Source organism: Taeniopygia guttata, chromosome 3, assembly GCF_048771995.1.
Source record: "Taeniopygia guttata chromosome 3, bTaeGut7.mat, whole genome shotgun sequence".
Lineage (NCBI taxonomy): Eukaryota > Metazoa > Chordata > Aves > Passeriformes > Estrildidae > Taeniopygia > Taeniopygia guttata.
Window position 1 is genome coordinate 32,863,190 of NC_133027.1, and position 16,052 is coordinate 32,879,241.

General features: G+C 36.7%; 1 protein-coding gene across 8 annotated transcripts in view; it reads left to right on the plus strand.

Annotated features, from left to right (window-relative positions):
* The window catches only part of SENP6 (SUMO specific peptidase 6), a 71,303-nt gene extending 56,119 nt beyond the window's left edge, over window positions 1–15,184 (plus strand). For all 8 annotated transcript variants that reach the window (XM_012572875.5, XM_030267478.4, XM_012572876.5 and 5 more), the window contains 6 exons: window positions 2,702–3,135; window positions 6,099–6,202; window positions 8,276–8,364; window positions 10,513–10,581; window positions 10,825–10,975; window positions 13,193–15,184. In XM_012572875.5, the coding sequence (XP_012428329.2) occupies window positions 2,702–3,135; window positions 6,099–6,202; window positions 8,276–8,364; window positions 10,513–10,581; window positions 10,825–10,975; window positions 13,193–13,393 (1,048 nt within the window). In that variant the 3' untranslated portion in view covers window positions 13,394–15,184. The remainder of the gene's footprint in view (window positions 1–2,701; window positions 3,136–6,098; window positions 6,203–8,275; window positions 8,365–10,512; window positions 10,582–10,824; window positions 10,976–13,192) is intronic.
* Window positions 15,185–16,052: the final 868 nt, after the last annotated feature.

Sequence of the window (16,052 nt, forward strand, 5' to 3'; positions counted from 1 at the left end):
TTTCTAATGATATCTCTCTGGTATAGATGGGACAATAGTTACAATAAATAGATATTGAAAGAAAACTTAATTGGAAATCACAACTGCCTTGAGAACTTTATTCTTTTCTTTATATCCCTTTGTCCTGGTATTTGTTAAGGATCTGGAAGCAGACCATTAGCATTCTAATGGTTGCTAGGAACTTTGATGATGCTTGCTTTCCTTAACATTGAGCAAGTTGTCACAAACACATTTCTGTATTTCAAAGAAGTAAGCTAAACAGTTCTTAAGCCAAAATATACATGAAAGTTAAAGTACTGTATTTTATACATATGCAATAAAAACAAAATAAGGACAGATAGACAGGAATTTTCTAACTGATGTCTCATAGGCATACCTAGCTGATATTTTAAAAATTAAAATAGAGATTTTTTTTTTTAATAAACTGATTTATCTCAATACTGTGCCATTGTGCAGTGGGAGGCAAATTCCTAAATATTCTCATTTTTCTGCCTCTTCTACAGCTGAATTCTGAGGCTATCAGTATAGAGGCAGTTATGAGATAACTGGCCATACGTAGATCTGTCCTTTCTATAAAGTTGTATTCCCCCAACAAAGGTGTTCATCAGAACTAACTTTAGTTTTTTATATACCATGACCTCTGTCAAGACACCCAGATCTAGGGGATTTGAATGACTCAGGTGTAAGGTCCACTGCAGGTCCTGTCCACTGCAGACTTCATCCTTGCCAGCTCTCTCCCATGAAACTTGAATTGTCTGTCATTTAAATTTTATGCTGCCTTTGCACTTGTTATATAGTTCACCATCCTCTCATGTGTCATTCACATATGCACATGGGTTATGCATAGGAGAAATGAAGTTATGCAGAGGAGAAATGAGTAAATGAGAAAAGGAAAACAAATAATTCTGTGGTTTTACAAGAATTATTTATGTTGCTAGTAACTTAAACCACAGTAGTTTTCACTGTCTTGTTCATTTACTGACAAAGAACTAAAGCAATGTCTTTCTCAGCAAGTAGAACATAACAGTTTGTACTGAAGGCATAACATTCGTACCATGTGTGAGTTGGTGATTTTGGGTTAGAGTAGCTTGGTCTAGTGGACTCATTCTGTTGTGATTAGAGCACGAGAAGTGTACTCCTGGTGTGCATGTGTCACTTGGACATAATCCTGTTCACACTTCTCGGAACTGTCCCTTCACCATCAGCTGAAGCTTGTCAAGTGGTGATAGTAGGACATTAATTTGTAATCGTGGTTTCCTGGTAGGCACAGTAAGAATATTGCAGAGCAGAAAAATAACCAAGTAGCCAGGGAGACGAGAAAGTGGTAGGGTGTTGCTGGGTTTTGGTGCCTAGTTCCAACCAGTTTTTCCAGACTATCTCATAAGCACTAGATTAGGGAATGTAGACTCATCATCTAACCAGCTGTCAAACCGCAGTAAGTGGAGGTGGACAGGCTGACACGAGGGCAGAATCATCTTCAGAACAGCTTGTTTCAATTTAACCATGACTACATCAATGTCCTTTGGCTATACAGTCCTTCTTGTTCAGGTCTCCAGTGAAAACAGATTGTTTTCCTTAAAGTAACAAGCTGTTCTCTTTTTACATCCAGGTTAATATGCTAGTCTGCTGACATAAATTGGTACATAAAGTCTCTGTTAATAAAATAAACACACATTCCAGGGTTGGGCAGTACTTAATATGTTAATTTATTAGATGTGGTGAATCATTCAAGACAAACCATACCACAGATGCTGCTTTCAGTGGCCACTTACTTTAACTGTCATTAAGTTTTGATGCAGTTTGGGCTTCATAACCATCTAATTATTTTTTAGCATGGCAATTAGACATGTATTTTTAGCTACTGCTTTTTCTTTTGTCTACTAAAACACATTGAAATGTGACTTCACCTGTCTAATACACATCTAGCTTCTGTTATTTGCTGTAGACAATCAAAGATCCTTTGGAAAATTTCTTAATTGGACAATCTAAATCCACTTGTAATGCCTCAGTCCCTAAATTTGCTGCTGCTCTACTTCTGATTGAGTAGCAAGTCAGTGAAATCTAAAGAAGCAAGGAAGTAGGAAACTGTTGCAAAACTTACACTTTGTTTTGGGGGATATAACTGTTTTTGATTTGGAAAAGTTAGAATGTAAGTGCTGTGAAGGGTGTGGAAGACAGCAGAGCCATTTTGACAGCATTAGAAACACACTTTTTTCTCCTTTAACTCACTGTTGACAAGATTTCTTTAAAAATGTAAAGTGTTAAATACAGTTGGAAGATCTCGTAGGTGGAAGAGTATGGGCAATTCAGCCATACCATTAGATCTGACTACTTGTGTTGCTAGTGCTGAACTACTAGAAAACTTCAAGCAGCCATAAAACATGAACTCTACAATGTTTAATTCATGCATTAATTAAGAAAATGTTAAAAAATAAATAAGCTTAAATTCAGAGAAATAAAAAAAATGTATAAAGTGTGAGCAAATTGAAATAAATATTTAAGACAGCACTCTTTTCAACTGCATCATATTAATTAATTTGTTGGGATTATTTGCATGGAAAAATTGTACTTTTACAGAAGCCTGTGAAGACTTGAGTAAAACCTGGTCAGAAAAGTGAACAGCTAGTATAGTTTACCTTCGAATAATTATGGGGGCATTAATATAATAGCAAGTTTTTAATGTATTTTTTTTCCTTCGCAGCGCCCACTGGTTTTTGGCTGTTATCTGTTTCCCTGGTTTAGAAAAACCCAAATATGAACCAAATCCCCATTTCCATGAAAATGCTGCAATGCCGATGAAATGTTCCTCTTCAGATGGAGAGAGCAGCACGCCATCTCCTTTGCCAAATGAATTAGATGCACAAAACTCGCCTTCCAAGTCCACAGCAAAGAAGACGTTTACCAAAAAGTACAGTACAGCTTTAATCGACCCAAACAGTGAAATAGAGGACAGTGAATCTTCATGTTGTAGAAGAAGTCCTTGTAGGGGGAAAAGTGCTTTCAAAAAACTGAATCAAATAGACAGTGATGTGGAAGAACCTAACACTGTGGAATCAGCATGCCATAAACTAGACCATAGAACTTTGGATGAAAACGGTATACAGGGTGAATTCACAGCTGCTAGCCAATCTGTAGGTATGTAATTGTAAAAATATGCACATTTTAATGAAATATTTGGAGATTTCAGATCTGCAATGGTGTAAAACTTCATACTTCAGAAGTTTAGTATATGGCTTAACTTCAAGTGCTTGCAATATAAGTAATTCATAGCTGTTGATAACTCTCCCGGCAAAGGGCTGGAGATAAAACACTGTTTTCCTAAATCAGATTAATTTTTCAGTTCCATGACCTTTTTTCAAACAAAATATAATTTTGTAGATACCAGTTGGCATCCCTCAAGATTGCAGTTGTTAAGGAAAGAATAGTAGTTGACCTTGGATCCTTATAACATATGTGCAGGGGAAAGCTGACATAAGATTATGGGAACTGCCTTAATATCAGTGTCTTTTATCATTTGATGTCTTGCTTCAACACTGTTAATTTCTTTAATGTCCTGATAAGAAGGTATGTAAAAAGAGTAAGAAGAAAGTAATTCTAAAAACAAAAAAAATTCTTCCATGACCACTCTGTTACGTTAAGAAAGTCTTTCTCAATTCATTGCTGCTGTGGAGACTGTGCTCACCAATCTGCAAGAGTGTTTGTACCCAAGTGAACAAGGGAGCTGGCATACTTTTAAAGGCAGGTGAAGGAATTAGAAAAGGGTTGTTTTCTCTGTTCATTGCAATATTTGGATCTCCTGAAGGCATAGAGCAGGAAACATCTGATTACACAAAAGCTTTTACTTTAGTCACCAGTAGTATCCCTACTGACTTAGTTTATACATTAAGTATAGTACAAGTTCTGAAAATGCTATCAATAGTATGGTTTAATCTGTATAGCGCAGGCTATTACAACTTCAATGTCTTTGTCGGTATAAACAGTGCTAATTTCTATTCTAAATGTATTCATTTGTGATAACATTGTCACTGTTCCTAGAAGGTCTTGGAGAGGCCTTGGAGGGTATGCGTGTTCTTGTTTGAGTTGATTTTTCATTTCTTACGCATGATTATTACCATTTACAATATTGCTGCTATATGATGTGGTCTCATGGCTTGGATGCTGCTGCTGTTGTTTGTCATTGTGCTTTAGGACAGGTTTTTGCTAGGATTACATTTCTTGTGGATTTTTTTCTGGCTGGATTGTATTGTCAGCTGATGGTCATTCTGTTTCTAACCTTAATGCTCAGATTCTCTTGCTCAGCTATTGAAGATGATGCATCCTTTCATTAAAGCGGATGTTCTCAGGGGGAACAGTCCTGATTTAAGGGTGAAATTGACCGTGAGGATATGTTTAGGCAGCCAAATTTAGATGCACTGTGTTTAAACTTCCATTTCAACCAGATGGAAGGTAGGCCTTCTGCCTTGGGTTATCTGAGCAGCCTTCATCTGTTGCTCCAGAAGGGTGTGGATCTTGACTGTGCCAAATCCTGGCACAGTCCTGGATATCCAAGGATATCTGAAGAGACTGCACATGCCTCTGATAGTGTAGTCAGTGAAGCCAAGAGACTTTCGCTTGTCATCCTACAGGAGATACAGAGGAGATACAGAGTAGCTGTTCAGTTAAGTAGCTCTGTGCTCTGATTATGGTTTCCTAACATGGCGACTCTAGGTGCTAACTATACTTGGGAGCCTAAACTGACACGGCTTGACCTCAGACTAAGTCCTGGTGTTGAACTTGTGAATCTGTAGAAGTTCATCCCTAAATAACTTGGAAGTCATCCAAAATATATCTATTTTTATTACTTATCTAATATTTTTTTTACTGCTCAGCTTTTGAACAAGTTGTGATTTGTCTCAATACTAATTCTTATTTTTTAGAAATCTGTCAGCAATGTCACATTACTGTATGACCTAATTCTTATGCTAAGGTCTTTTCAAAGGTACTGAGTAAGACTAATTCCCAAGTTTGTCCCTGTGGAACTTCACTGTTGACCTCTTTTCAAAGTGTTACCTTAACATCTCTGAAATATTCTCAAATGCAGATGTTCTCATTTTTTTTTTTCCATAGCTACTTAACTGCCCTATTTACTGGTCTTATAGAAATCCTAGTTTCTTCAAAAGGTGATATGTCCTCCAATGACACCATAACCAATACTTTATTTTTGTCATTGTTTAGAGGTATTACAGTATCCCCTTTCTATGAAGATTTCAAGTTTTGCTGGAATTAATTACTTGTTTTTCCTTTATTTCCACAGTTTACTTTTTTTTCTATTGAAATCTGTTCTGAAGTCTTGTGTGGTAGTAGTAAGACTAAGTAATGAGCCTGTAGCTGTCTGTATTTGCTTCCTGTACAGTTATATCTAGAACATTCATTTTTTTTTCTTTTTCTTCTGATGCTGTTTCCTACTAAATATGTGACTAAATACATAGAGGTCACTGGGAGTGAATTTATAGATAATCTTTTATGTAACAAACTCTGAAATATTTCTAAGCTGCTGCTCCCAGGAGAGCTGGAGAGTTGATCCTTCATTCTGCCCTCCCCACTAGTGTGTTCCCAAACTGCCTTTCCTCTTTTACCAACAGAAGCCTTCATATAACTGCACAATGAACTGATGGAAGAAATTATTCCAGTTACTGACTACCTTTTTCAGTGTGATCCACTGTGTGTATGGATGTATTTAGTGTTATGACAGGAACCAGCTAGGGATAGGAGTAGATGGTCATTTTAGAGAGCATATCAGAGTGCCTGTTTTGATAGCAGTACCAATTTAGACTGTTATAAAGGCTCCATGGAATTATGGGGAAATTTCATTATGGGTTTAGTCTAGGTGTTTCAGATTTTTTTAGGTATTTCACAAAATAACAAATCGCTTCAGTTGTGCTACTTAGAAGAAGCTTTTCAACCTTTGTTCGTATGCATGAGTAAATTATTATATGTTTATTGTATCACAGTTACTGTGAGCAATCCTGAGGAAAGCTGAGGTATTTAAAATGAGTTTGGTCTTCAGTGATAACATAGTATTTGATGTTTAAATATCCTGATGTCTGTGATTGATACAGATGGATTGCACAAAATCAGACTAAACTATAGTGAAGACTCAGCTGATGGCAGTAAACTAAATGAAGATGAGCTTATAGATTTTTCTGAAGACCAAGATAACCAGGTAAAGAATTTAACAATATTATTTAGGAAATGTGAACTGTTGTGCTGGATTTTGAATGAGCAGCTTAAAAGAGGTGTACAGATTGTGAATGTGCATTATCTAAAGCTACTTATCTTTACAAGTGTCAAGTCCAAAGCACTGGTTACCTACAAAAATCTGCAGGTTAGTTGACAGAGAGGATTATACATTTGTTCATTTAACTGTTTAGTAGAAAACTGCTGTACTGATCCTGTATTTAATTTTGTGAGTCTTTTGTGTAATGACAATATTACACAGTGATTTTAGACGGAACACTGAAAGTCAGTGCACTTCTATCTTTTGTCTCCCCCACTCCATGTTCGTCTACTAAACCCAAGAACAAGTTACTCTTCTTTCAGCTACATTTCCTGGATATAACCAGACACATTGATAAGTGTTTGCTACTCTGTTGTTTTGTTTCACTGGTGCTTCTCCCAATCAGATTTACATAGCATGAATCAAGTACCATTCTTGTTCACATTGGAAAACATTTAGATTTTAAAGCTGTAGGAAGACTGAATATTAAAATATCCCTGACTCACTCAGTGCTGGGCTATGAGGGCATTATTCCATAGCCCTGCTGCTTCTCCAAGTGTAAGTTCAATGCAGGCAGGCCAGAAGTTACACATTTGCTCTTCATAATTGGCCTGCCTGCTCATGTTCCAGGTGTATGACCTTTTCTGGACCTCTGATTCCAGAACAAACTATTATTTTTCAGTCTGCAGCTCTCTGTAATGACTTCCAAGTAGCTATGTGTATGTGCACGCATATATACTTTAAAAAGCTCCAGTTGATGTTGAAAACTAAACCAGCTGTTGTTTTCAGCTGGACTTAGCCCACCTCTCCTGTCATGCCACCTGTGCAAACATTCTGAGTTTTGCCTGATGTCTGTTTTGTAGCAGATAGAGTTTCCAGAAGATGGAGAATAAGTAGTACAGTGTTTCCAGTCTGAAATACATGGCATGAAGGCAGGGAAGCAAGCACATGGTCCAGCTGCGTTCCTTGAGAAAAGGAACAAATTCCAAGCTCGTTAGTTGTTGTGCAGCTTAGAACTTAATTCAGGCTGAAGCTGTCACTGATATTTTCTAGAATGCACATAACAAGTGTAGAAATGACCATGACAAGCTGAATGGACCAACCTTTTCATCTGCTAAAAAAGGAGTTGAGGCTGCAGCAAAAACAAGCATACAAGGAGCTAGGCAGTAGATTCTAATATGATAACATAGTCATGGCATAGCTTGAGGATTTCAGTGCTGAGATCCTGTGTGTTAATGAAATGTACACAATGTACACAAAAATGTTAATAAATCATGCTGGTACAGGGATTCCCATTTTTGGAAAGCACCTCCTTCCCCATAATGCAGTGATCTGTGGTAGTAATACTGAACTCAATGGAAGCATGAGAAGCTATGGATCACTGGGATTTTTTTAGATACAACTTACTGCTTTTGTTCATAAAACTTCTGTATCCTTCATAGGAATCAGTATTGAAATCAAAAGACCAGAGGATATTTCCAGGCTTGTGATGTGACTGTTTTTGCAATCCATAGTCCTGTGTGTCATGGTTTAATTTTCCTTGCCCTAAGAATCAAATGGTTGCATTTTGGAGCAAAAATAGAGATTTATTTCTCAGCTTGTTGTAGACCCTGTCTCATTTCACCTAGAAGAAAACATATACAAAACTGCTAAGCAAGTTTCTAGTGTTGACTGGCAAGGAAAAGTACTGATAATTTGGATTATAACCAAATAACAGAGATTCATCTCTTCTAAGCCAGCGGTGTTTTGAAAATGTCGGTTGCATTTTTCTAGTTTCACAGTCCTTAAATAAATAGCAACATTCAATCCATGTCATTCTAGTATGAATTTCAGAAACCATGTGACTGAAAGTTGGTCAACCTAACAAACAGTGGATCATTTCAGATTAAAGCTCTCATTTCTTTATTAAACTTAGTTATTGGTTTTGAATGAAAATGTTGTGTAACAATAAATCCCTTAGCATCTGTTTGAAAAAACAGTATTAGCTTTTAAACACCTGTAACAACATTGCTTCTGTAGGAAGACAGTAGTGATGATGGTGGCCTTGTAGATGATAACTGTAATTCAGAAATGGGACAATGGTACCTGAAGCCAACTATCTGCAAACAGTAAGTATTAAAACGGGTAAAATGGAGATTTCATAGAAGTTTATGAAATATAAAAGATAATAATTTTGAGAAATAATCATACATGAACCTTAATAAGCATGCTGTTAGGGTTTGAGAGAGAAATTTATATTAAAATATTCAGTGAGCAGAAAATTTATTGAATGAAACTACTAGTGAAATAATAGCTTTTTTTGTTTCTGTTAAGCCTGTGTACCGCATCAGGCAAATGAAGATTGTTTCTTCCAAAAAGGTTGTTCTTTGGTATTTTGCACTTGGATTCCTAAAAAAACAAGGTGCAGAAGCATGCTCAAATGTATGCTATATTAAAAAGCAGATTAATATTTTTAAATTGAATAGTTAAACTACTAGTGAAAAAGGCCTTTATCACTACTCAAATTAGTAAAGGAAAATGGGAGTAATTTTTAACTGCCCCCTTTTCTTATCTAAATAAGATAGCTGTTCCTCTTTATTGTCTCTCTCTCTCTCTCTTCTTTTTTCACTAGTAAAAGTGTTCCACACTTCTTAAAAAAATTTTATCTGTTCTGGAATTGAAAACTTTTAAAATATTTGATACCCAAGAATAATTTTTTAGTAAATATTTACTGCAGTTTTATGGTGTTACAGATGCATGATTCAAAATCCAGAAACATTACTAGCAGTATTGCTGTCTTGACAGTTTTCTTTGTATTTTTTCATAATTTATCTAGTCTCATATTTCCTTTCTTGTGAATACAAGGTTCACTAGAAAGGTGAAAATTTTCACAGTACATTATCAGGAGGCAGAATAGAAATACAGATTTATAGATGTTGTGGAATATATGACTTAATATGTTTTCAAGGAAAAGTCCATCTGTGTTGAGTTTTAAGAATATTTATGAGCTTCTGATTATAGCTTGGCTAAATTTGTCCCATTTTGATGACAGATTATCTGTACATAATACTTTCCAGCAGACGTTATTTTAATCCAATGTGAAATGTCATAACATCTTTGATGCTTAAGTTTTAAAAGTCATTAAGGGCACTTAAATACTTTACTATTAGCATATTTTAAAATTACTTCTTTATGAAATAGAAAACTACCTTGAAAAAGTTGTCACTTCTTCCCCCTGCAAAGTACTACATTTTTTAGAAGAGCATATTAAGGAGCATTTAATGCTTTTTAAAGAGCAGCTTCTATATAAATACTTTTTTCAGAAATTAAAACAATTACAGGCAAACATTATTTAAGTGATTATCTCCTTATGCCTAAAAAATTGCATGCGTGTAAATTAGTTTATAAATGCAAACACATCTGTGCATAAATGTATGCAGATATTTTGTCTGAATTTCCTAGTTTGAAGTTTCTTTGAATACTTTGAATGTACATGTGTTATTGTTAGATAAAAAAACCCAGAGATTTGTGAAAAGTAATTGCATTTATTTATCCCTAAAAATGCATACTACATATATAATTCTGAACTCTGATATGAGTTAGCTTTGATGTATAAATCCAAATTGCATACATATAAGGTGGCTGATAAGATTGCTGTGCTTGTGGCTTCTGAAGAAGTAGTGTGCTTTAGATCAAGGATAGGATACCAGCATCTGTCCTGTGCAGGAGAGGACTTGAGCAGACTTGGTTCTCTAGAAAATACTTGGTTATAGACACATTATTTTTAAAGTCTTCTAAATAGAGTTGGTGGGTGTTTTGTGTATAACTACTAGCCAGATTTCAGATCCAGACTGGGATCACTTCTTGAACATGCTTTCCTAATGCTTTTTTTCTAGTGTGCTCTGGAGTGTCCAATCTATCCTCAAGCTGCTACTCCAGCAGGACATTTTGTGGGCCTTACTTTCTCTTGCCAGTGTCCCAGATACCTGCTGCACCTAAAAGAGCATTAGATGCCTGAAGGTGTTTTAAGCAACTGTAACAAATTGTCTGAGAGTACTGTATTTTCTAAGTACATTCCTAAGTGTATTTATTCTATGGTTGAATATAACTTGCCATTTAGTTATCCCTGTTAGGAGGTTACAGCAGTGCTGGCAGAATTTTGCAGTATTGATCTAGTTTTGTTAAGGCCCCCCACCCCACAAACTGTTTCTGTGTAACACTGTGTTTTTCAAGCTGCTGTAAAATACTGTGTACTTAAAACTTTTGTTCTCTGTTAGGCCCTGCATTTTGCTTATGGACTCACTGAGAGGCCCTTCCCGGTCAAATGTTGTGAAAACACTAAGGGAGTAAGTTTCCTGTCTGGTACTTGGGGCTTTATCAGTTTGGTTTGGTTTGGAGTTTGTTGTTTTGGGTTTTTTTTTTTGTTTTTTTGTTTTTTTTGGTTTTTTTTTGTTTTGTTTTGTTTTTTTAATTTGGTTTGGGGTCTTGGTGGTGTTTTTTCTGGGTTTTTTTTTGTGGTTTTTTTGTTTTTTTTTTTTATTTCTTCAAGGAATAAAAAATATTTTAATTTGCATGGTCTTTTATTGTAGATATTTAGAGGTGGAATGGGAGGTCAGGAAAGGCAGCAAAAGAAGCTTTTCCAAAGATGTCATGAAAGGTTCCAACCCAAAAGTGCCACAGCAGAACAACTACAGTGATTGTGGAGTGTATATCCTCCAGTATGTGGAGAGCTTTTTTGAGGTATGTATGTTCTTGAAGCTATTTTTGATTCCTACAACAATCAAATATAAGCTATGAAAATTATTACAGTTATAAAAGGCTCCTAGTGTAGCTCACTGCCTGTCAATGAGATTATGAATTCTAAGTGAATTTATGTATAAACACACAGAGTAACTTTTTTGAAAATGAACTAATTAACCCTTTTAGTTGCCCGTACATAAAAGAATTGTAAGCCATGAAATTTTCTGAGTGAATCTAAAGAAGACACATTTAGAGCCTTCCTTTCTGTTCTTCTGCTGTGTACCCTTTAAAATCATCCAATAAGAACTTGCATTCAAAACCTAAACTAAAAATGTACTACGAAAAGCTTAATCATTTTCCCCTGAGAACTGTGACTGAATAAATTCAGAAATGCGACACAGGTAGGGGGTTTATGTTTCTTTTGAGGGTGTTTTTGATTTGTAAGAAAACATGTAAGTGAAATCATTATAGCTAAATGCCAAATCTTGTTTCCATTGAAGGAATTGTTTGAATGCTTACTTAGTTGCAAGCTGACTTGGTCTTCAAGTTACAGCTCCTTTCACAAGTGGAGGCATTAGCACCTTCTGGTCTAGACTGGGAGGAGAAATGATGGTCAAGTGAGATGCTGCGTGTGTGGGACAGTAACTCTTTAGAATCCCTGGTGCTTTAGAGCACTGTTCTAAACTCTCCTGTAGCTAACCCTTTCCTAGAAAAGCTGGCAGCTCATCCATTCTTCAGCCCTCTCCCTCCATTCATACATTACTCAAGAGCAGTAAGGCTTTAGCAGAATGCGTTCATGCAAATGGGAGGCAAAAGTTTTGCTCTACTGATGAATTCCTGAGAGCTTTGAACCATAACCAAGTGCCTCCTGTTTTGTTTGCTGGGGACACAAGGAGCAGCCAAGTTTTATTAACCCATTCCTTTTTGGAATGGTTTGATAAAACTTCCTCCAAGTTTTATTAGCCCATTCCTTTTTGCGGATTGATTGCTGCATTATGTCAGGCTGAATCCCTTGTCCTGCCTCGTCCGGCAGTGTGCAGCAGCTTTGTCTGCCAGAGAATAGGCACGACACGTACATGCGTCAGAGAGCAAATCACAGGATATTGTCAGAAGTAACTTCAATGGGGAGGGAAAACCTGAGCTGGCTGCACAGTACTAGACTGTGTTGAAGTTATTCAACGAACAGTTTCAGCTGCTTTGTATTTGGAAAATGGCCCACAGTCTCATTTTGCACCAGCTGTACAAACTGGGAGGGGAGTGTGTGGGAGCAGTGCTCGGTCTGGTGTTTGTGACCGCCAGGGGCCGCTGCGGGAGGGGCAGCGCGGCTCCCCCGGGAACCTGCGGGGCAGCACAGCACAGCTGCCTCTCTCCGTGGCACTGCTGCTCTTCCCTGCACTGAACGCACACAAAAACATGTTGCTAATGCAGCATTAAGCACTGACGTGTTCCTGTGCAGAATGTCACTAGTTTTTTTTTCACAAGTCTTGCTGATCTTACCTCATTGGTGAATGTAATTCACTCTTAAAGAACCCTGATGATGTAAACTGGAGTACAGAAAGGGAGGAGTTTCTCTGAGAGACAGCACTGTTCCCCAGATTGTTATTTGGTTAGGGTGGAATTGTTCTACAGGATCACTGAAGAGGAGTAGAGAATGCTTCATAATAATTATCGTAATTATTTGGATGAATGTTACCTAGCAAGAAAACAGAATGTAAGTATAACAAGCATTGGTGGTAGGCAGGAGCTTTGCTTTCCAGGGTGAAAACTAAATCTGTCTTGCCTAGTTGGTCACGATCCTAAAGGCTATTTATAAGAAGAGGAATGTTTGGACTCCTGATCGGCTCTAGATTTTGATTAAAAAATGTCCTGTATCTTTACAATAGTGTTCTCTCTCACCTTTTTTTTTTTTTTTTAATTAGGAGAGTTTTACACATTTATGCAGACAAATGCTTAGTCTAAAAGTTGCAGCAAACACAGTAGATTGTTGAAGCATCCTTATAATCAGGAGTGTGATCTGGATGAATTTTAGTCTGCAACATACTGAAGCATGATTGATCTTACTCTAATTATATGTGTACAAAACACGGAAATTGTAGAAATTTTGTTCCATGCTCATGGAATGAAGTGAGGAAAAATGTACTTTTCCTCACTATAGTTTTCTTCAGTCATATAGGTTATAACTCTTTACTATAATATCCAAATGACCTTTTTTTTCAGAATCCCATTTTGAGTTTTGAGCTACCAATGAATTTAACAGACTGGTTTCCACGCCCAAGAATGAAAACCAAAAGAGAAGAAATACGAAAAATAATCCTGACGCTCCAGGAACAGCAGAACAAGGACAAGAAGGGACAGAAAGACCCAAATTCAATTTTGCAGGAAAAGGCAGAGCAACCCACAAACAGCAGCTCAGACTGAATGTTGTATCTGTTGCATGTTAGCTCCACAATCAGAACTGAAACCTACATTTCTGTCTGCCCAGACTAAAGATTTGGCGTGTTCTTCGCTCAAAGTTATTTGGGAATGTTTAATGCCTGTATAAATGTGTGTCATAAAATGGTTTAATTCCCACAAAGATGTGTATTAAGTGAGTCTGTACATATGTTAATGAGGCCAACTTTTCCAGCATTTGTAATTACTTTTTTCCACTTGATAGGGAGCTTTTGTTATGTATTTCTGTTAATAGAACTTAAATAGCAACTTCTAAACATAAAGGAAATAAAGAAAATATAGGATGAGATGGTTACCTTTTTCTTTTCCAGTTAAGTTTTAATGTTACATGCTTAAGTAACACATAGGGAATTATTTGGTAGCGAGATAATTAATTCATATTTTGACCCTGTTTAGTTATCCTTTACAAGATTGTTCTGCTTGCGCTACAGACAATAATATGGGTAAGTGTCTCAATGTACCATGGCCTCCAAGAGGGTGATTCCCATCCTCCCAGTGTCTTAAGTGTAGGCAGTGTCATAGTTCATAGGACAGCTTCAGATTTGGGGGTTTAGAAGATATGCATTGCAATTACAATTCCACCCTTGCGTTAGTGGGACAGGTTAGGGAAAGGAGGAGAGTGCTCTTTGACCAGAGGTGAACTCTTCAAACAGTATTATAAAAGTAGTTTCAATGAAGTGATCTTGAGTGACTCTATTAAATCATATTTTGTGGATCCCAGTTGTTGTACAGGTGTATTTTGAGACTTTCTTCATTATAAAATTGTATTTTGGTAAGTGTACTTGGAATAGCAGATTGCCCACATTACATTTTCTATGTTACAATTCTGAATGTTACATTCATATGTGCTTTATCTAAGTAATGAACATTTAAAAAGAAAAAAGTGTATGATTACTATTTTTTCTAATATCCATGCAAAAAACCAAAATACCAGTGTTCATTGCTTGCTTGTTTGTTCTTGGCTTTATGTAGCATCAGACTAATGTAGGGACTTGCTTGGATATTTCCAGTGTATTTTGATTTTACAATGATCTAAAATGTCATTGTTGCTTAAACTGCAAATGTAGCCTTTTATCCTTGTTCTAGAAAGGCTTTGTCATTGAAGTGAGGAAAGTAAGGAACGATTTGTGCAAGGATATGTATCTCCAGTTTTCTACTTACACAGATATCTTTGAAGGGAACTAGAAAGTGTCACTTCACAGGAAGCCATTTGTGGGAGTAGAGAGATCTTCTCTCTCCTTGCAGATAATATTTTCTTTCCTGATTTTTTTACTGGGAGTGTCACTTACCATTCCCTTCTCCCAAAGAGAAGCAGCAGGGAGTTCATTAGCTGAACTCTGGGCCCCTTGAGATTTTATTTTTGTACACAACATCCAAGTCTAACCCAGGGCTTCATGGCCTCCATGAGTTTTCATTCTTACTAAACTCTGAAAATGCAGCTGCTATTGATGTTACTTCAAGGGCATTCCTGCACAGAGGACTCTCTGTGACACCCTCTGTTTACAGGGGGGTTCTCTCACCAAGGCAGAGTGGTTGCACATAGAGCAATACAACTGTGGGCTGCTAATCTTTTGTACAGATAACCTGTGGGATTTAGGGGAGTTCATTCCCTGGTTTCTCTCGCATAAACCCTGGGCCCCATGGAGATTATATAAGCACCACATATGTGTGTTCTGTTAGAGATGACTCCTGCAGTTTTTTTGTTGAAAGAATGTGGGGGCAATTTCCTGGACTACAAATTAAATATTAATGTGCACACCTCTGAGTTGTTTCCTCCTTCAAGTTTTTATCCAGTATTCTTGCCATTGGTGGGGAAAAAATAGAGATAAAATAGTTCCAGATTGTGGAAATGCAGGATCTTGTGTATCTGGCTTTAGTGCAGCTGACATATTGGAATAGTAGCTTATACAAGAGAGGGAAGGAAAATAATTTCTTCGAAATAGAGGAGAGACAATTGCAGATAGAATGTATTCCTTCCTATTCTAGGCTTTCCCAGTGGTATGTTTTAATTTAATGGAATATATCCACGTTTCATCGATACAGTAGTTTTCCTTTTTCTGATACTTGTGATTCAGGTTCATATTTTGATGCTGTAGAATTACTTTGTTTTCTTACTGGGAATGGCCTGGTGCTTCTTCCTTTTCCTTTCTCTTTCCTGTCTTCCCCTTCATCCTTCCTCCCTTTTACCCTTTTTCAAAGCTGTGAAGAAAGTGTTGGATTTACTATCATTCAATGTTAAAGGTCTCAAGATCTCCAGTCACATACAGCAAGCTAATATACATGTTAAATATAGGAAACTTATTTTTTTAATAAAATGTTACATTAATAGAAAAAAATCTACAGAATTAAGAATGAGTTATTTAAGACCTTCCTGACTTGGTTTAACAAGTTCACTACTGCATGTGCTTGGTAAGAGTTTTTTATTAACATGATGGTGGGCAATGCTGCAATGTTTTGCAATCTTAACAAGTTTTACCAGTGCGTTTTCTGAATTAGATTTATTCAGTGGAAGCTAGTAGGGTGGGGACTCGATAAGTGTATTTAATAATTGCATGACAATACATGCACTCTATGGAAAGTATATGTTGTATATTTCTTTAGACAATTGAGGCTTACAAGTGCTTTA